Below are 22805 nucleotides of genomic sequence, written 5' to 3'. Positions count from 1 at the left end.
AGGGACTCATACCCAGAATATATGAAGAACTCTTACAATTCAGCAATAAAAATACAAATAACCAAATTAAAAATATGCAAAGGATGTGATTATAATTTCTCCAAAGAAGAATTACGAATGGAAGATAAGCAAATTAAAATGTGTTCAACATCATTGGTCATCAGCAAAATGCAAATCAAAACCACAGTGAGATAGATATTACTTCACACCCTCTAGTTTGTCTAAATTCAAAAGGTAGATGAAAGTAAGTGTTGACAAGGATGTGGAGAAATCAAAACCCTCATGCATTGCTGGTGAAAACGTAAAATGATTCAGCGATTCTGGGAAATGGTTTGACAGTTCCTCAAAATGTTACCATATGGCCCAGAAATTCCAATCCTATGTGTATACTCAAGAGAAACAACAATGTATGTCCACACGAAAACATGTACACACATGTTCACAGCAGCATTACTCATACCAGCCAAAAAGTGGAAACAACCCAAATGTCCAAACAACAGATGAGTGGATAAATAAAATGTGGCATCCACACAATGTTATATGATTCAGCAATAAAAAGTAAAGCTACAACATGGATGGACCTTAAAAACATGGTGCTAAGTGAAAGAAACCACTCACAAGAGACCACGTATTACATGATTCCATTTATATGAAATGTTCGCAACAGGCAAATCTATAGAAACAGGAAGTAGACTAGTGGCTGCTTAGGGTTGAGTAGGGGGGAGAATAGACTGTGACAGGTGGATGGGGTTTCTTTTAGGGGGAACAAAAATGCTCTAAAATTAGACTATGGTAATGGTTACACAACCCTATGAAAATATTAGAAAATATGGACTTGTATACTTTATATTTTTTAAAGATTTTATTTATTTATTTGACAGAGAGGGACAGTGAGAGAGGGAACACAAGCAAGGGGAGTGTGAGAGGAAGAAGCAGGCTTCCCACTGAGCAGGGATCCCGATGCGAGGCTCCATCCCAGGACCCTGGGATCATGACCTGAGCTGAAGGCAGACGCTTAACAGCTGAGCCACCCAGGCACCCCCGGACTTTTACACTTTAAATGGGTGAGTTGTATGGTATGTGAATTATCTCTCAATAGAGCTGCTAAAGAAACAAACAAAAAAACAGCTCCACACAAGTATGTATGAAGGACTCGATAACTTGGTTTTCTTCATCAACCACACTTTCCTATCCTAGCTGGATCAGGAGGTTACAAGTAAAAACCAGGCTTCCACACATGTCTAGGAGATGCCCTGCAACCTGTGTGATGCCCTCACCAATTTCCAACAAATGATGAACAGAATCCTAAATATTTCCAGGACCTAGGGAGTTGGCCAACTAGTGGGGGAGCAGAAGGGGTGGTACCTAAATAGTATCTTTAAACACTTTTCAAAAGCTGACTCCAAGAAGCCTCTGGTATGGGCTTCCCAGTACCCCCTGAAAAAATATCACCCCCTCAACTAGAGCTAAGACATGAATCAAAGGTGAAGTGCCTGACCCACGCCTGTCCAGCAAAGGCATCCCCCACACAGTGTTTAGGTATACACCAATTTTACTGGCCTAGAAAGAAAAAGTATCTATACATCCAGATATTACACTACTACTGGGTTCTGCCAGGTCTTGTGGGCATTTCATCACACACTTTTCCTCAGCCTAATACAATCGTTAGACACAGAAGCTTCTAAGGTCAAGCTCCAAAGGTAGAGGTAAAATTGAGGTCTTGAGAGAGGGGGAATGTCTGCAAAAGCTTTGCAGTCATCAGGACTGAAAAATAAGTTAAACCAAAATGTAGTGATCTGTAAGTAATAGGAGATGATTCATATCAACAGTGAGACAAGAGATCCAGGTCAGTAATTCTCAATGGTGCCCCATAAAGTATAAAATAACCAGAAGTGCGGGGGCAGGGGAGCGTGAGTACAGTGACCGCATAATGGTTACCTTCTCCAGTCTTTTGCAGAAAGCTTCAAATTTTCCAAATATATACATTTCTGAAACCTCAAAAGATTTTTCCCCTGACGATTCTAAAATCTGCTTCCTTGTTTTATGAAAAGATGTCTGATATTCCTTGAATAGAAAAATGCAATCCTATGAGAAAATTAAAAGAAGGAGAGAACAGGTGATGAGAGTTTGTTCAGGAGTCAATCATTCAAGAATCTCACGCAGGACTGATCACACCAGCCCCTCAACAGGAGCTGTTGCTGTTGACATTAAACTCAAGTTCTCCACCTACATATTGAAAAGTGGGAACGTGAATGTAGTTTCTCTTAATTTACATCATATTTTCATCCTTTTCATTCTCGCTATCTCCCTTCTCTCCTATCCCTACCAGAGGGCGCCTTACACTGTCTGTATATTTTCATAGCTAGTTAGAACTCCTGGGAGGTCAGAAATTATCTCTCAATTCTACTTATTATCACTCATCTACCACTTAGTATCTGTCTTTTCTTCAGCATTCTTTACATACAGGTATGTAAAACATTAAGACTCTGTGATACTAATTTAGTGTGCAACCACCGTTTCTCCACAAGGAGATCCTAGAGTCTTTGATAAGTACATTGCTGAAACCCTAGTATTTGACTACAGCTATCCCACTGGCCAGGCTGGTGAACCTGCTAGAAAATATAAAAGAGACACGGTCCCTAGGGTCTGGTAGGAATTCTCTGTCATGTCAAGTTAACATTTCCTAAAAAAAACAAACTATTAAAAAACAATAATAATGTTAAACTTTTCCAAAGCCAGCAATGGCCAGTCGAATCTCTATCACAGTGCCATCTCTCTCTGGTTCTGACTCTTCTATCTCCCTCCTTGCAAATAAGGACTCTGGCAATGACATTGGGCCCACTTGGATAATCCAGGATAATTTCCCCAACCCAAAGTCAGCTGATTAGCAACCCTAATTCCATCTACAATCTTATTCCCCCATCTTGCTATATAACATAATATAGTCATGTGTTCTGGGGATTAGGACATGGACATCTTTGGGGAGCCATTTGCTTCCTACCACAGCCACTAAATCAAGAATTACTGAGTGAGACTCAGAAATCTCTATTTTTAACAAGTTCCCCGGTGATTCCTATAAATATTCAGATTTGTGACTAAATGGTCTCATACATACTTCTAACTATAACACATCTTCCCTCTTCCATCTCAATCTCCAAAACAACATAACTGCTCCATTCAAGGTCACTGATCATTTTTCACTCATCTAACAACAGTTTATCAGTGCCTACTAAGTGTTAGGAACTCCTCGAGATGCTAGGAATACAGATAAGACCCCTAACCCTCATGGAACATACCATCTACTAGCAATTACTTTGTATTACTTCCTCTTCACCACTCAATCGCATTCGCTTCACATTGGACAAATAAGATAAAGGATTTGAATAGGCATTTCTCCAAAGAAGATATACAAATAGCCAATGAGCACATGAAAAGATGCTCAACCACAACCAACCACTAGGTAAATGCAAATCAAAACCACAACGAGATACCATTTCACACCCAATCAGGATGGCTATTATCAACAAAATGGAAAATAACCAGTACTGGCAAGGATGTGGAGAAAACGGAACCCTCCTGCATTGCTGATGGCAACATGAAATGGTACAGCCACTGCAGAAAATATTTTAGTGGTTCCTCAAAAAATTAAACATAAAATTACCATATGGCCCAGCGCTTCCGGTTCTAGGTATATACCCAAAAGAATTGGAAGCAAAGACTCAAACAGATAATTGCATACCAACGTTCATAGCAAAATTACTCACTATAGATAAATGATGGTAACAATCCAGATGTCTACCAACAGATGAATGGATTTAAAAATGTGGTATATTCAACAACGGAACATTACTTTCCTTAGCCATAAGAAGGAATGAAATTCTGACACATGCTACGACATGACTGAACTTGCTAAGTGAAAGAAGCCAGACACAAAAGGACAAATACTGTAGGATTCCACTTAAAGGAAGTACATAGGATAGGCATATTTATAAAGACAGAAAACAGAATACAGGTTGCCAGGGGCTGTGGGGGGAGAGTTTGGGGAGTTATTGTTTAGTGGCTACAGAGTTTCAGTTTGGGATGATGCAAAGGTTCTGGAAATGGAAAGTCTTGATGGATGCACAATATTGGGGATGTACTCAATGCCACTGAACCAAACACTTGGAAATGGTTAAAATGGTACATTTTCTGTTATGTATCTTTTATGTATCTTTTGCCACGATTTTAAGACTTCAATTGTAAAAAAAGAAAACAATTTTAAAATCTTCCCACAAAGAAAATGTCAAGCCCAGGTGACTTAATAGATGAGTTCTATCAGATCTTTTTTTTTTTAATAGTATTTTCAGTTTTATTTTTTAAAGGCACACATGACAAAGATGATCCCTAAGTCATGTCATGGCTCTAGTTGCACACGGCCTTTGTTCTTGAGTATCTTTCTTTGCTTTTATGGTTTCAACAAGTCCCTTCTGTTATTTCAGGTAGTCTTTTTCCATCCTGGGAGGCACTGACTCTGCTATTCTTTCCCCCATTTTTCAGTTGTATTTATTGGATAGGTTTTCAAAGCTTGTTGCAAAAGCTTCTGTTCCTCTGCTGTCCAAGAGGTGAAATGTGTGCACAGACTTTCAAACTGTTCCGAAGGTGGTGTACTGTCAGCTTGAGGCATGCCTCCCTGTGGTGCGCCATTTTTTTGATGCAGGTCATGACTTTTTTTTTTGCCAACTCCATAAAAAGAATATGTGTTCACATAGTTGGCAACAGCTTCCTGTCATACTGTGATTTATAAGAAATATATATATTTGGCCATTCCGATGACCAAAATACATATTTGATCTTTATCCATGGTTCCTGGCTCACCGCTCCCCAAAACCTTGCAATTTCCCAAATTATAAGAACAGTGGGAGTATCTTTTGTTATAAGATTCGGGCTCTTGCCCTCAGTTCTTGAAATTGCTTTTGAGCCATAAAGGTGAAATGGGTGTCTTGTTATTCATAACAAGCCCCTTTCCACCACAATTGGGTTTACGTTATGAGGTGACTTCTGGAAGCACCTAAGGATGGAGGCTGGTTGCCAGGGGAACCAACCAGGAATGTCCTACCCCCTGATTCTGGGGAGGGAGGTCACTAAAGTTTGAATCATTCACCAATGGCCAAGCAGTTGATCAATCATGCCTATGCAGTGTAATGAAAGCTCCATAAAAACCCAGAAAGAAGGGGTTTGGAGAACTTCCCGGTTGGTGAACACATGGAGATCTGGGGAGAGTGGTGCACTCAGAGAGGGCACGCAAGCTCTGTGCCCTTGCCCCATGTCTTGCCCTATACATGTCTTCCATCTGCCTGTTCCTGACTTACATTCTTGTATAATAAACCACTAATCTAGTAAGAAAAATGCTTCTCTGAGTTCTGTAAGCCACTCTAGCAAATTCCTAGAACTCAAGGTCTGGGGGTGTCATTGGAACCTCCGATCTACAGCCAGCTAGTCAAAAGCACATGCGACAACCTGGACTTGCTACCAGCATCCGAAACCCCACTCTTGTGGGATTTAACCTGTGGGATGTGATGCTACCTCCAGGTAGATATGTCAAAATTGAGTTAAACTGTAGGACACTCAGCTGGTGTCCAAGAATCACTCATTGGCGTGGGAAACCACCCCCAACACACTAGAACTGGGTCCACAACCCTTACTTCCCATCTTGAATTTGTTCCAGAAAGGAAGTTCACAGCTTCGATTAGTAAATGTAGATAAATTCTCTTCTGACCAGTTTTTCTTGCCATTTCCACCTTCGACAGTTGATGTCTCTGCATCCTTAGATGCTTGTCACATACAAGCCTCAGCTGCTTCTCTCTCTTTCCTAATTTGTTCATTTGTTTCTTCTGTTTTACCAGAGCTTCCGTTCCTACTTCTTTTGTAGATGCTGGTGCATTTCATGTAAGTACCTAAGCTTGCTAGTTAAAACCTATCTGAAAGTTTTTCCACTTCTTCCTTCCAACCTGCCCCGTCTCATTCTCAGAAAAGCAATTCTAGGTCTACCATGAATCTTGAAGTTTTTGCCTTTCCCTTGTAATGGTTTTTTGGGGTTTTTTTCTGGGTATCTTTTCCTTCCTTGCCAATAATGCGTATTAACTGACCTCCACTCCTATCTCCTTAGCAACTCAAGCAGCTTCAGATTCAGCTCATCTTTATTTTTCTTTAGATTCTGGCACCTTCTGTTTTCCTTCTGTGCTCACTTTCTTTTCTGTTTCTTTCTTGCCTTTTTCTTTTTCTTTTTCTTTTTAGAATGTGTTTATCCCTGCATCGTAGCTACATGCATTATCAATTAACGTTCTCATTCAGTTCAGTTTTTTTTTCTTGGTGCCCTGTTGTTCCGTCCTATTTTTCAATCCATCTCCTGTCATTATGACATCCTGCTTCTCAATTTAAATACACAAATTCTCTCCAGAAATAAAATTATACCAGAAGGAATAAAACGTCTCTACATCTTCAAATGGTGACTTCATATCATCAAGTTTAGGAGCCTTTTTATTATTTATAACGATCTAGAATTCCTTTCAAGCCCTAGGGAAAACACTCTGAAGAAACTGTCCTTGCTTTACTTTTAGAAGGAATGGACCTATGAAAAGTAAGCTCTGTCTCTTAGATTCTCTTATTTTCACTGGATCAGACATTTCATAAACCTTCATTATGCCAGAAGTTATGAAGTAGCCATGATCTTCTTTCATTGGGTCAGCAGCTGCTTTCAGGGATGTTTTAACACCACTGCTTTGTGAGCAGTTTTGTTCTGTCTCTGTGTAACTCTGTGTCTTACATGGCCAAGTCCAAGAACCACATACTGAGCCTGATTCTTCCAGTCTTTGGCATCAAGTATTTTCAGCATGAGAAACTGTCCTAATGATGCAGGCAGGTTGGGTCTGAGGACCCAGACAGGGGGTCCCACAGGACTAGTCAAGAAAGTCCTCAGCTTCACCCAGGATGGAAATCAGACATGAGCCGGCAGGAGGTGAGAGCAGAGTTTATTGATGATGTAGAGGGAGCAGATACAGATGGACTGTCTGAGAGACTCAGAAAGGAAAGAAGCATGACTCATGTCTCCTCTTTGCTCGGAGTCTGGGGATTTTTTGGGGCAATTGTGGTCTGGTGCAGGTGTCCTCCAACATGTCCAGGAACTGGACAGAACAAGAGCAGGATTCAGGTGTCCTTCATAAGTCACTTATTCCCTGAAGCCAGGGGTCTTGGCTTTGAGATGTCTAAGGCCAGTGGTCTGGAATAGGCACATGACAGCTCTGCCTGGTCACTTGTTAGGTTATCATCTACTGTGCTGGAAGACTCCAAAGATATCATTATCTCTTTGTCCCTTACAAGGAGAACATATGCTATGTGCATTATAAGGCATGTGTAGAGTGGGGTGGGTGTGTGGGTCCTAGCCAGAACAGAAGCCGGAAAAGAAGCAAAGGAAAGGGAAAAAAGCTTTTTCTCTCATGGGGTCCCTTGGGTTTCCTTGTCTCAGTAACTGTAATTCTTCATCTTCTGTTCCCTCTCACCACTTTTTTTTATCCTCTGGTTCCTTGGAAAAGCCCCATAAACACCGTGCTTCACATGCCAGTTGGGGGCACTGAGCATTCTTTCTGGCTCTCCCTCCCAGTCCCAGCCTGGTGCCTTGGCTCCATAAAGCCCAGGGAGCAGCACATGAGGACCACCAATAACCACTTCCAGATGCAGCCTTCCTGGTGTGGTCATTTCCTGCAGACTTTCAAAAAACATATCCTTTTAATTTTCTGCAAACTTTTCCAGAGAATAGAAAAGGGGTGAATGTACCTTCCCCTCCTCCTACTCCACTCAGTCGGAGACCTTAGTGCCAAAAACACTGACAAGGACAGTATGAGAAAGGAAATTTACAGGCTCTCTATCTCTCATGAATAGAATTGCAAAAACTCCTAACTAAAATTGTAGCAACCCAAATTCTAGAGTGTTTTAAAAATTTTTTTAAAAATTAGACCATGGAACACTTGGGTGACTCAGTTAAGCGTCTACCTTTGGCTCAGGTCATGATCCCGGGGTCCTGGGATCGAGCCCCACATCAGGCTCCTTGCTCAGTGGGGAGCCTACTTCTCCCTTTGCCTGCCACTCCCCCTGCTTGTGCTCTCTCGCTCTCTCTCTGACAAATAAATAAATAAAATCTTTTTAAAAAAATTATGCCATGATGTGGAAAGTTTCATTTTGGAAAACCTAAAAATGTCATCCATTACACTAACAGACTGAGAAGAGTCTAATAAGCATCTCAGTAAATATGTGCAGGAAAACATTTTTTCAAAGCCCATTCATAACTTTACAAAATATCTCCTAGTACTAAAACTCAGAACAGAACTTCCTCAATCTGGTCAAAGATGTATTTAACATCTATGAATACATTAAAATGGGAAATGTTAGAAATGTCAGAAACATTCTCTTCCAAAAGATCAAAACCAGATGCCAACAATCTCCTCGATTATTTAAGAAAGCATGGCAGTCCTAGCCAATGCAAAAAGGGAAGAAAATGAAATTAACAGGGGCTGGAGTGAAAGGGGGGGACCAGGGAATATGAGACAGCGAGAGGTGTCCACTATAGGCAGCCATGGAGAAGATGAGGACTAGATTATACTCTAAAGGATCCTACACTAAATATAAAGGGAAGCCAATAATTTTAATGAGGCTCCTTTTATATTCTCATGCTACAATGTTTTTTTCAGAGTTAACATGTTTTGCGAATGAATAAAGTAAACAAAAATGGGCCAGATGGTGAAAGCTTTACTTTACGAAAATAAGAATATTTCTACAAACCTGAATTTTCTTTAATACGAGCGGTGTTTCCTGATCCCATACGTGGATGGTTCCTCCATCAATAATATACGCTTTACATGCCGTCACCATTTGATTTGTTACCTAAAATAAATACAAATCCAAAATAGCTATAGGTAAAGAGAGAAATAAAATTTAAGATTTTTAAACCACAAGCATAAAAATATGATAAATAGTAAATTTAGGGGAGGAATGAATCACAATATAGAAAACAAAGAAATACACAATCCAGTCAAAACCAAGAAAACTCAAATTTTTACTGCATTTAAGTCAATGTCATGGGGGCCATAAATTTCAAAGTCAACTATATTTTCCTTTTGTCTACTTTTCCTCTAACTAGTATCCAAGTGTCATTCTTCACCACCCTTCAACATGCAAACTAAATTTAAAGTTAACCACCTCTCACATACCCCAAAATAGTGAGGGGGAAAGAAACCGTCAGGAGGTTAGATTGAGAGGGCAGGCTGACACACAGAAATTTTGGAGAATTCCTAAAATATGGAAAGTACACAGGATCAAATCTACAAGAGGAAAAAAAAAAAAAGACTAGAGAAAACCAGAATCCAGTGCTGGAGAAGGTTACCGTGAAGGTAGAACATTTATGGGAAATCTTTGAGGTGGGAGACAATGGGAGGTGGCCCTTGGTTGTGACCCTACACACTGAATTTGGAGCAACCTGTACAGTGGGCAACAATGGCATATGCTGACAGGACAGAGCCTTAAGTATGGACTTAAGCCCTAGGTAGCTACTGTACCCCAGGAGGACATGTCAGAGAAAAAGCTCCTCACATTCCCTACCCCGTACACACTAGAGACAGACCACAAGAGACAGAACAGGGAGGCAAATTAGGAGTTAAATACAAAGATGGGCAGATAACTCAGAATCACCAAGCAACTAAAGAAAATAAACATGGTGGGGCGCCTGGGTGGCTTAGTCGGTTAAGCATCAGACTTTTGATTTCAGCTCAGGTCATGATCTCAGGGATGTAAGATCGAGCCCCACATCAGGCTCTGTGCTCAGTGGGGAGTCTGCTTGAGGATTCTCTCTCCCTTCTCCCTCTGTCCCTTCCCCGACTTGCACTTTCGCATGCTCTCTTTCTTTCTGTAAATAGAAATAAATATATCTTAAAAAAAGAAAATAAACATGGTAACAGAGACTTTAAACTCAACAAAGAGGAAATACAAAAAAAAAGACATGTAAAATATTTTAAGACTTCCTTTATTAACTAAATTAATCCATGAGAAAGATATGAGAGTATTTTACATCATGAAAAAAAAAAAACTAGAGAACTTGGAAATTGCGATCTTTATTATCAAAATAAAAAAATTCTACTGATGAACTGATGGGGAACTGGGACATAAATGAAGAGCAGATGAGTGAGCTGAAAGGTCAAAGGTCAGAAACTGACGAAACAAAACATAAAGGTTAAGAGAAGTGGAAGTTAAATTCAAGGGGACAGGTAGGTAAGGAATACTCAAAAGCAAAAGAGGAAAATTTCCCAGGAATGGAGACAAAAATTTCTGGATTGCAACAATCCAGCAAGTATAGAACAACATAACCATAAAAAGGACAGCATCACTTTGAAATTTTATGAGTTCAAGGATAAAGAAAAAATCCTAAAACCTTCTTGAAAGAGTAAGACAGATTGCCTACAAAGGAAAAAAATCAGATTAGCATAAATTTCTCATCAACAGTGCTGGATAAGAAACAACAATACTTCAAGTTCCAGGAGAAAATTACGTTGAACTTGGAATCCCAGTGAAACTAACATTTGAGCAGCAGGACAAAATGAAGCTATTTTCAGACATGCAGGAATTCAGGAGGTTCACCACACACAGACCCTTTCTGAAAGAACCACTTGAGAATACTTTTCAGCCAAAGAAATAATGAATCCAAGACAGAGGAAGATGTGGAAATCACAAAACAGAGGTGATCAAAGAAACTAGCAAGGCTTCGATTTTATTCTGAACACATGTGGATTCATAATGTTTACAAAATATTCGACAAAACAGTTTAAAAGTATTAACAAAAATACAGAACAAGAAATCAATCTCAGCATAGGATATATATAGCAAGAAAGAGACAAGTGATGGGGAAAATCCTAATATTCTTGCCTGGTTTAAGAGATGGATAATGATTAAATCTATTGATTGATTTTTTAAAAAGAGTTGAGATGTCACTGTTACTTTATATATTTACGTTCTGCTTGATTCACAAAGAAATTTTATTCGTGTGTCTCTTGGATGTTTTTTTAAATTATTTAAGTAATGAATAATATGTCGCAGCAGAGGAGGATTTTACACAAATTACGGTGCTGGTGGGAGCAGCTAAAGAAGTGTTGTTGATCATGCACACAATTCTTAGCTCTAGAGCAAAACTATTAGGAATGAATAAATTAGAAAAGCACCAGCCATGATCCCTGGGTCACAAGATCAAGCCCCATATTGGGCTCTGCACTGAGTGTGGAGCCTGCTTAAGATTCTCTCTCTCCTTCTGCCCCTCCCCACCACTTCTATCTCTAGGAAGGAAGGAAGGAAGGAAGGAAGGAAGGAAGGAAGGAAGGAAGGACGGGGAGAGAAAGAAAGAAAGAAAGAGAGAGAGAGAGAGAGAGAGAGAGAGAAAGAAAGAAAGAAAGGAAAGAAAGAAAGAAAGAAAGAAAGAAAGAAAGAAAGAAAGAAAGAAAGAAAGAAAGAGGGGAGGGAGGGAGGAAGGAAGGGAGGGAGAGAGAGAGAGGAAGGAAAGAAAGAAGGAAGGAAGGAAGGAAGGAAGGAAGGAAGGAAGGAAGGAAGGAAGGAAGGAAGGAAGGAAGGGAGGGAGGGAGGAAGGAAGGAAAAAAGAAAAGCACCAGCTACATTTAAACAAAAAGCCTGAGGGCTTACCTCTGACAAGAAGAAGGTACACCTTCAATTAAGTACAACTGACCAGCCAACACCTTTCTTTTCTTGTCCAGAACTCTGAGAGGCACCCAAACTTCCCATTTCCCTTCCCTGGCCCAAAGGGAAAGTATTGTTAACTTCTTCAAAGGGTTACATGTATGATTTCTTCCCCTGGAAACTCACCTTAATAAACAATGAGGTCATTCTCTCTGAGGTATTATAATACCGTGACACACTGTGAATCATTCTGATGGCATTAATCAAATTTTGTATTCCATGTGCCATGGAAACCTAAAATTGAAATATATAAAATGAATTCCTTCATATATTTATAGTTTTAATAACCAAAATCCTATAATATTCAAAACTCTAACCACACATAAAATAGTGTAACATTTTTATCTTAAAGTCAGATTTTACTCAATGCAATGTAGCATCCTAGACTGGACCTTGGAACAGAAAAAAGACATCAATGCAAGATGTTAACAGGAGAAACTGGGTGAAGAGAAGTCTGTACTACCATTGTAACTTTTCTGTATACCTAAATTTAAAAGTTTATTTAAAAATATCATTTTAGAGGTGAAAGTGATTTTAAGGATTAATAGTTCAAGATGATCTTTTTTTAAAAGATTTTATTTATTTATTTGAGATACAGTGAGAGTGAGAGAGAGAGAGAGAGAGAGAGAGAACATGGGAGGATGGGTAGAGGGAGAGGGAGAAGCAGGCTCTCCACTGATCAGGAGCCCAACATGGGACTCGATCCCAGGACCCTGGGATCATGACCTGAGCCGAAGGCAGATGCTTAACTGACTGAGCCACCCAGGCATCCCCAGATGTTTTGTTGTTAATGCATAGAAATGCAACTAATTTCTGTATGTAATTTTGTATCCTGCAACTTTATTGAATTTGTTTATTAGTTCTAACAATTTTTAGTGGATTCTTCAGGGTTTTCCATATACAATATATCATCTACAAACAGAAATAATGTTACTTCTTCCTTTCCAATTTGAACACCTTTTATTTCCTATTTATTGTTTGACTGCTCTAGTTAAGACCATTAGTACTATGTTGAATAAAATTGGCAAGAGTGGACACTCTTGTCTTCTTCCTGATCTTAGAGAAAAAGCTTTCAGTTTTTACTATTGAGCATGATGTTAGCTGTGGGCTCGTCATATATGGCTTTTATTATGTTGAAGTACATTCCTTCTGTCATCAAGTTGTTGAGAGTTTTTATCATTAGAGGATGTTATATTTTGTCAAATGCTTTATCTGCATCTATTGAAATGATCACATGATTTTTTTTCTTTTATTCTATTAAGTCTTTATATCACATGTATTTATTTGCAAATGTTGAACCATCTTTACATCCCAGGAATAATTCCCATTTGATCAGGTGTATGATCCTTTTAATGTGCTGTTGAATTTGGTTTGCTTGTATTTTTGAAAATTTTTGCATCTACATTCATCAAGGATGTTGACCTGCAATTTTCATTTCTTGTAGTACTTTGATATGAGGTTAATGCTGGTTGGGCACTCTCTCTTGCTCACTCCTGGATCATTCACCCTAGGGGAAGCAAGTTACCCTATTGAAAGGCTCATGTTCTGTGCAACTGGGGCCTTCCAACAACCATGTGAGTGAGCTCAGAAGTGGACCCTTCAGCTGTCAGCCTCCACTACAGTGAGACCACATTCCTAGCTAACAGTTTCGTCTACAACTTCATGAGATACCATGAAGCAGAGGCACTGAAGTTATGCTATGCCTGGACTCTTGACCTACAGGAACTGTGATGTAGTAAACACTGATTTCTTTAAGTCAGTCAGTTCTGGGGTAATTTGTTATGCATCAATTGCATTAATTAATTAGTTTAACTCTCAAAAGAGATTATACTTATGATAATGTCAAATATTCAAATGTAGGTTTAAAGAAGGGGAAATGAACCATGAGAGACTATGGACTCTGGGAAACAAACTGAGGGCTTCAGCGGGGAGGGTGTGGGGGACTGGGATAGGCCAGTGATGGGTGTTAAGGAGGGCACGTATTGCATGGAGCACTGGGTGTTATACACAAACAATGAATCATGAAACACTACATCAAAAATTACGGATGTACTGTATGGTGACTAATACAACATAATAAAAAAATAAATAAAAGTAAAAAAATAAAAAATAAATAAATGTAGGTTTAAATGAGTTTCTAATTCACGATAGCTATATAACAGGAAAGTATATCTTTTAAATAACTTGTCTGCAGTGTATTATTTCCCAATACACATGTATTATAAAGCTACTTTAAGATGAGTTAGTTTTTCAAACTACACTTTAAAAAGCATACTTACTAAGTCATAGTTATAGAGAGGCTGACATACTTTTTCTAGAGTGTACAAATATCTGACATTATCTTTTGATTCATTTGCTGTATCTGTTATTCTTGCATCCAACTCACGCCAATTCTAAGAAAAAATGTATAAGAATATCATGAAACATCCAAATATATCACTGCACTTAATTTTAATCAAGAAAGTCAAGCTATCTTCCCTAAAGCAGTTGATACTAAAATGTGAATAATGTATCTTTTTCTTATATTATTTAAGACTTAAGGTTATTATAAATACCTTAAATGACTTACTAAAACTGAAGGCTCATTCTGTTAGTAATTAACATCCTGTCTGTAGGCTTAAACTGGAATTGCTTCTATCTGGAGTGACTTTTCTAGGTTACTTATTTGTGACATTACATTACTTTGGGTCCTTGAAAATAGGATATAGATATAGATATAGATAGATGCAGATTTTTTTTTAAGGAAGAATACTGCAAAAGAAAACGACCTGGAAAGCATCAAACCAAATGTGGAATAGTGGACAGGAGATGTGTACTGACAGCATATTTTTGCTTTTGACTTTCTATGTAGCTCCTTACCTCCCTGAGCCTCTATTGATTCACAATTTCAAAAACGAATTAAAAATAAGTGGCAATCAACCTATAGGAGTATTGTAAAAACTAGTGTGAAAAGATTGAGAAATAAATATTTCTATACTTCCTTTTCTTCTTTGGAAAATAACTGTGGAATATAAGAAAGCCTTACTCCAACTTTAACACTTCTAAGCATATGGTTCCAGTATATGATGTGAAGAAGCAGTTCAAGAAGGGCAATTTTCCAGTTGATTGCTCAGAAACATAACAAATTTTAAAATAAAAGGCCTTTTACCTTCAACAGTTTGGAGTGTGCAACATTAAGCACATTTATGACAGCCTTACAAGTTGGCCCTTTAATCTGCTCAATGATGTAATTGAATTTGGCTGACATGCGTTTCCAGTGTTCCAGTTCAGTGAGTGGACCAGAGTCATCAGCTTCTTTTCTCATCTGCTCACTCTCAATAAGTACCTGCAATCAAAAGAATTCACAGAATATAGAAATGTTACTTTCTTCTTTGGTGAAACCTCATTATTTGCATCTTTTCAAAGGAAGCTTATAAATAGCTTTCAATACTGAATAATATTAAAAACTCTTGGCAAGCTGAGAACAAAATGGAACTTCTTTAACACAAAAAATAGTATCTACCAAAAATCTACAGCAAACTCATACTTAAAGATGAATTTTAGAAAATACCACTTTAAAACCAAGGGCAAGACAAGGTTGCCACTAACATCACCCACTTCTATTCAACCCGGTAATGGAAGTCTCCAAAAAAGATAAGTAGAGTAAACAAAAGGCATAAGAATTGGAAATGAAAAAACAAATATGACATACTCAAAGATGATATAGTTGGTCACATTTTTAAAATTCAAGAATATCTAAAGATAAACTTTTACACTTAGTAAAAGTGAATAAATCAGTAAGGTTACTGCATGTGTACCTAAATATCAGTAGCATTTCTTCATAAGCCATCTAGAAATCTGAAAATGTAATTTCTAAAAAAAGAACATTTGCTATAATGAATAACAACGATATCTAGAGATTAGCAAAGGATGTGCAATATCTTTGTGAATAAACTTAGAAAACTTACTTTCAGCACACAAAAGAAAACTGAAATAAGTGGAGACATACCACGTTCATGGATAGAAAAATTCAATCATACAAAGGTGACAATTTTCTCTAAAATAATGTATACATTCAACAGAAACCAATCAAAATCTCAATAGGATTTTACTTGAGATACTTGACAAACTAATCTTAAAATTAATTTGGGAGAAAAATTAACCAGAAATAATCAATGCAATTTTGAAGAAAAATACAGAAAGGGACTTGCTATGCCAAATATTCATTTAGTAAAAAACTACAGAAAGGAAAGTGGTATCACATGAGTGCAAAACCCAACTAAGTACACCACTTGGGATAGACAGTAGGATTTAGAAATCTGATATATTACAAAGGTGATATTAAAAATGTGTTAGGAAACAATTGCCTAAAACTATGGAAAGAGTCCAGATGCCCATCAACAGATGAATGGATAAAGAAGATGTAAGATATATATATATATATATACACATACATGTATATGTATACATATACATGTATGTATACATGTGAGATATATATGTATATACATATACACACATATACATATATACAATGGAATATTATATACATACATGTATGTATACATATACATATACATGTATGAATACATGTGAGATATATATGTATATATATATATATATATACTATGGAATATTACACACCCATCAAAAAAAGAAATCTTGCCATTTGCAATGACATGGAAGGAACTCTAGGGTATTATGCTAAGCAAAATAAGTCAATCAGAGAAAGCCAATTATCATATAATATCACTCATATGTGGAATTTAAGAAACAGGATCACAGGGAAAGGGAGGGAAAAATAAAATGACAAAATCTGAGAGGGAGACAAATCATAAGAGACTTTTTGAAAAAAAATTTTATTATGTTATCTTAGTCACCATTCAGTACATCCTTAGTTTTTGATGTAGTGTTCCATGATTCATTGTTTGCATATAACACCCAGTGCTCCATGCAGTATGTGCCCTCCTTAATACCCATCACTGGCCTATCCCAGTCCCCCACCCCCCCTCCCCTCTGAAGCCCTCAGTTTGTTTCCCAGAGTCCATAGTCTTTCATGGTTCATTCCCCCTTCGCTTTACCCCCCTTCATTCTTCCCTTCCTTCTGCTACTGATCTCCCTGCTATTCCTTATGTTCCATAAGTGAGTGAAACCATATGATAATTGTCTTTCTCTGCTTGACTTATTGCACTTAGCATAATCTCCTCCAGTCCTGTCCATGTTGCTGCAAATGTTGGGTAATCGTTCTTTTTGATGGCTGAGTCATATTCCATTGTATATATGGACCACATCTTCTTTATCCATTCGTCTGTTGAAGGGCATCTCGGCTCCGTCCACAATTTGGGTATTGTGGACAATGCTGCTATGAACATTGGGGTGCATATGGCCCTTCTCTTCACTACGTCTGTATCTTTGGGGTAAATACCCAGTAGTGCAATTGCTCAGTCATAGGGTAGCTCAATTTTTAACTGTTTGAGGGACTTCCACACTGTTTTCCAAAGTGGCTGTACCAACTTACATTTCCACCAACAGTGTCAGAGGGATCCCCTTTCTTCACATCCTCTCCAACATTTGTTGTTTCTTGCCTTGTCAATTTTTGCCATTCTGACTGGTGTAAGGTGGTATCTCAATGTGGTTTTGATTTGAAATTCCCTGATGGCTAATGATTTTGAACATTTTTTCATGTGTCTGTTAGCCATTTGTATGTCTTCATTGGAAAAGTGTCTGTTTATATCTTCTGCCCATTTTTTGATTTGATTATTTGTTTCACATGTTTTGAGTTTGAGAAGTTCTTTGTAGATCTTGGATACCAGTCTTTTTTTTTTTTTAAAGATTTTATTTATTTATTTGACAGAGATAGAGACAGCCAGCGAGAAAGGGAACACAAGCAGGGGGAGTGGGAGAGGAAGAAACAGCCTCATAGCAGAGGAGCCTGATGTGGGGCTCGATCCCGCAACGCCGGGATCACGCCCTGAGCCAAAGGCAGACGCCCAACCGCTGTGCCACCCAGGCACCCCTGGATACTAGTCTTTTATCTGTAGTGTCATTTGCAGATATATTCGCCCGTTCCGTGGGCTGCCTCTTAGTTTTTTTTTTTACTGTTTCCTTGGCTGTGCAGAAGCTTTTTATCTTGATGAAGTCCCACAAGTTCATTTTTTCTTTTGTTTCTCCTGCCTTTAGAGATGTGTCATGAAAAAAGTTGCTGTGGCCGATGTCAAAGATGTTACAGCCTATGTTCTCCTCTATGATTTTGACGGATTCCTATCTCACATCGAGGTCTTTCATCCATTTGGAGTTTATCTTTGTGTATGGTGTGAGAGAGTGGTCAAGTTTCATTCTTTTGCACATAGCTGTCCAATTTTCCCAGCACCATTTATTGAAGAGACTGTCTTTTTTCCACCGGATGTTTTCTCCTGCTTTGTCAAAGATTAGTTGCCCATAGAATCGAGGGTCCATTTCTGGGTTCTCTATTCTGTTCCATTGGTCTATGTGTCTGTTTTTGTGCCAGTACCATGCTGTCTTGGTGATCACGGCTTTGTAGTATAGCTCGAAATCAGGCAACGTGATGCCCCTAGCTTTGTTTTTCCTTTTCAACACTTCCTTGGTGATTCGGGGTTTTTTCTGGTTCCACACAAATTTTAGGCCTTTTTGTTCCAGCTCTTTGAAAGATGTCATTGGTATTTTGATTGGGATGGTGTTGAAAGTGTAGATTGCTCTGGGAAGCACAGACATTTTAACTAGTTTATTCTTCTGATCCATGAGAATGGAATGTTTTTCCATCTTTTTGTGTCTTCTTCAATGTCTTTTATCAGTGTTCTGTAGTTTCTAGAATATAGGTCCTTTGCCTCTCTGGTTAAGTTAATTCTGAGATATCGTATGATTTTTGGTGCTTTTGTAAGTGGAATCGATTCCCTAATTTCTCTTTCTTCAGTCTCGTTGCTCATCCATAGAAGTGCAACTGATTTCTGAGTATTGATTTTGTACCCCGTCACATTACTGAATTGTTCTATGAGTTCTAGTAATTTGGGGGTGGAGTCTTTTGGGTTTTCCATATACAGTATCATGTCATCTGTGAAGAGAGACATTTTGACTTCTCCTTTGCCAATTTGAATACCTTTTATCCCTTTTTGTTGTCTGATTGCTGTTGCAAGGTCTTCTAGTACTATGTTGAACAATAACAGCGAGAGTGGGCATCCTTGTCGTGTTCCTGATCTTAAAGGAAAGGCTTTCAGCTTTTCCCCATTGAGAATGATATTCGCTGTAGGCTTTTTCATAGATGGTTTTTATGAAATTGAGGAATGTACCCTCTATCACCACACTCTGAAGGGTTTTAATCAGGAAAGGATGCTGTATTTTGTCAAATGCATTTTCTGCATCAATTCTAAGGATCACATGGTTTTTGTCTCTTATTAATGTGATCCGTCACACTGATCGATTTGCAAATGTTGAACCACGCTTGCATCCCAGGAATGAATCCCACTTGGTTGTGGTGGATAATCCTTTTAATGTACTGTTGGATCCTATTAGCTAGGATTTTGTTGAGAATTATGGCATCCATATTCATCAGGGATATCGGTCTGTAATTCTCCTTTTTGATGGGGTCTTTGCCTGGTTTGAGGATCAAGGTAATACAGGCCTCATAGAATGAGTTTGGTAGTTTTCCATCTGTTTCTATTTTTTGAAACAGCTTCAGGAGAATAGGTGTTAATTCTTTGAATGTTTGGTAGAATTCCCCAGTGAATCCTTCAGGCCATGGGGTCTTGTTTTTCAGGAGGTTTCTGATCACTGCTTCAATCTCTTCACAATTAATCGGTCTGTTTAAATAATCAATTTCTTCCTGTTTCAGTCTTGGTAGTTTATAGGTTCCCAGGAAGGCATCCATTTCTTCCAGGTTGTTTAATTTATTGGCATATTGTTGTTGGTAATAGTTTCTAATGATTGTTTCTATTTCCTTGGTATTGGTCATGATCTCTCCCCTTTTCATTCATAATTTTATTAATTTGGGTCCTTTCTCTATTCTTTTGAATAAGTCTGGCCAGTGGCTTATTGATCTTATTTATTCTTTCAAAGAACCAGCTTCTAGTTTTGTTGATCTGCTCTACTGTGCTCCTGGTTTCTAATTCATTGATCTCTGCTCTAATCTTGACCAACTGCCTTCTTGTGCATGGGTTAGGCCTGTTCTGTTCCAGCTCCAGCTTCTTACGGTGAGAATATAAAAAGTGTATTTTATATTTTTCTATTCCTTTGAGTGAGGATTGGATGGCTATGTATTTTCCCCTTAGGACTGCCTTTGCAGTGTCCCAGAGGTTTTGGACTATTGTATTTTCATTTTCATTGGTTTCCATAAATTGCTTAAGTTCTTCTTTAATTCCTGGTTTACCCAATCATTCTTAAGCAGGATGGTTCTTAGTTTGCAAGTGTTTGAGTTTCTTCCACATTTTTCCTTGTGATTGAGTTCCAGTTTCAAAACATTGTGGTCTGAGAATACGCAGGGAATAATCTCAGTCTTTTGGTATCGGTTGAGACCTGTTTTGTGACTCAGTATATGGTTTATTCTGGAGAAAGTTCCATGTGCATTCAAAAAGAATGAGTATTCGGGGCGCCTGGGTGGCACAGTGGTTAAGCATCTGCCTTCAGCTCAGGGCGTGATCCTGGCATTATGGGATCGAGCCCCACATCAGGCTCCTCCGCTATGAGCCTGCTTCTTCCTCTCTCACTCCCCCTGCTTGTGTTCCCTCTCTCGCTGGCTGTCTCTATCTCTGTCAAATAAATAAATAAAATCTTTTAAAAAAAAAAAAGAATGAGTATTCTGTTGTTCTGGAGTGTAGTTTTCTGTATATATCTATGAGGTCCCTCTAGTCCAGTATGTCGTTCAAAGCTCTTGTTTCTTGATTTTCTGCTTAGGTGATCTGTCTATTGCTGAGAGCAGAGTGTGGAGGTCCCCTACTATTAACATATTATTATCTATATGTCTCTTTATTCTGGTTAAGAGTTGGCTTGTGTATCTAGCTGCTCCCCTGTTGGGGGCATAGATATTTATAATTGTTATAGCCACTTGTTGGATACATCCTTTAAGAATAATATAGTGTCCTTCTGTATCTCTAACTACAGTCTTTTTTTTTCTAACTACAGTCTTTAGTTTAAAATCTAATCTGTCTGATATGAGAATTGCTACCACAGCTTTCTTTTGAGGTCCGTTGGCATGAAAAATGGTTTTCCATCCCTTCACTTTCAGTCTGGATGTATCTTTAGGTTCAAAATGAGTCTCTGCATACAAATGGCTAACAGACACATGAAAAAATGTTCAAAATCATTAGCCATCAGGGAAATTCAAATCAAAACCACACTGAGATACCACCTTACGCCAGTTAGAATGGCAAAAATTAACAAGGCAAGAAACAACAATTGTTGGAGAGGATGTGGAGAAAGGGGATCCCTCCTACATTGTTGGTGGGAATGCAAGTTGGTACAGCCACTCTGGAAAACAGTGTGGAGGTCCCTTAAAAAGTGAAAAATTGAGCTACCCTATGATCCAGCCATTGCACTACTGGGTGTTTACCCCAAAGATACAGACGTAGTAAAGAGAAGGGCCATATGCACACCAATGTTCATAGCAGCAATGTCCACAATAGCTAAATCGTGGAAGGAGCCGAGATGCCCTTCAACAGATGACTGGATTAAGAAGTTGTGGTCCATATATACAATGGAATATTACTCAGCAATCAGAAAGAACGAGTTCTCAACATTTGCTACAACATGGACGGCACTGGAGGAGATAATGCTAAGTGAAATAAGTCAAGCAGAGAAAGACAACTATCATATGATTTCTCTCATCTATGGAACATAAGAACTAGAATGATCAGTAGGGGAAGAAAGGGATAAAGAAAGGGGGGGTAATCAGAAGGGGGAATGAAACATGACAGACTATGGACTATGAGAAACAAACTGAGGGCTACAGAGGGGAGGGGGGTGGGGGAATGGGATAGGCCGGTGATGGGTAGTAAGGAGGGCACATATTGCATGGTGCACTGGGTGTTATACACAGCTAATGAATCATCGAGCCTTACATCGGAAACCGGGGATGTACTGTATGGTGACTAACATAATAAAAAATCATTATTAAAACAAAACAAAACAAAACAAAAAACCAAAATGAGTCTCTGGTAGACAGCAAATGGATGAGTCATGTCTTTTTAACCAATCTGCAACCCTGTGGCGTTTTATGGGAGCATTTAGGCCATTCACCTTGAGAGTGATTATTGAGAGATAGGATTTTAAAGATATCATGCTGCCTGTGAAGTCTTGTTTCTATAGATTGTAAATTTCTGTTCTGTATCACTCTTGGGGTCTTTTTACTTTTATAGAACCCCCCCTTAATATTTCTTATAGGGCTGGCTTGGTGGGCACATATTTCTTCATTTTTTGCCAGTCTTGGAAGCTCCTTATCTCTCCATCAATTCTGAATGACAACCTTGCTGGATAAAGGATCCTTGGCTGCATGTTCTTCTCACTTAGTGCCCTGAGTATGTCTTGCCAGCTTTTTCTGGCTTACCAGGTCCCTGTAGACAGGTCTGACGTTATTCTGATGTTCCTCCGTCTGTAGGTGATGATTCTCTTTCCCCTGGCCACTTTCAAGATTTTATCTTGGATCTTAGATTTGAGACTTGTACTTGGTGTTGGTCTGTTCTCATTCATCTTGGGAGGGGTCCTCTCTGCCTCTTGGATAAGAATGCTTGTTTCCTTTGCCATATTAGGGAAGTTCTCAGCTACAATTTGTTCAAGTATCTTCTAGACTTCTCTCTTTCTCCACCCCCTCAGGGATGCCGATGATTCTGACACTGGAACGATTCATTGAGTCAGTAATTTCCCATATTCTATATTCTTGAGATTGGATTTTTTTAAGCCAAGTTCCCACTTTTTCCTTCTTTTCTATCATCTCATCTTCCAATTCACTGATTCATTCTTCTGCCTCATTTACCCTGGCCATCAGAACATCCAGTTTAGACTGCATTTGATTCATAGCATTCTTAATTTCTGCCAGATTCACTCTCATTTCTGCCCTT

General features: G+C 38.6%; 1 protein-coding gene and 1 pseudogene across 1 annotated transcript in view; both read right to left on the bottom strand.

Annotated features, from left to right (window-relative positions):
* DNAH8 (dynein axonemal heavy chain 8) overlaps window positions 1–22805 on the bottom strand; it is a 380399-nt gene that overhangs the window by 306153 nt on the left and 51441 nt on the right. Inside the window, exons 8-12 of the mRNA XM_026482812.4 lie at window positions 14912–15088; window positions 14043–14156; window positions 11890–11997; window positions 8812–8913; window positions 1939–2085 (exon numbers count right to left, since the gene is read on the bottom strand). Of these exons, the coding sequence (XP_026338597.3) occupies window positions 1939–2085; window positions 8812–8913; window positions 11890–11997; window positions 14043–14156; window positions 14912–15088 (648 nt within the window). The remainder of the gene's footprint in view (window positions 1–1938; window positions 2086–8811; window positions 8914–11889; window positions 11998–14042; window positions 14157–14911; window positions 15089–22805) is intronic.
* Window positions 5589–6874, bottom strand: LOC113243674 (dnaJ homolog subfamily C member 2-like; annotated as a pseudogene).

The sequence above is a fragment of the Ursus arctos genome, unplaced genomic scaffold (assembly GCF_023065955.2).
Source record: "Ursus arctos isolate Adak ecotype North America unplaced genomic scaffold, UrsArc2.0 scaffold_31, whole genome shotgun sequence".
In the NCBI taxonomy this organism is placed as follows: domain Eukaryota; kingdom Metazoa; phylum Chordata; class Mammalia; order Carnivora; family Ursidae; genus Ursus; species Ursus arctos.
The sequence above is the reverse complement of the archived record's forward strand: the minus strand, read 5'-3'. Positions and strand labels throughout refer to the sequence as shown.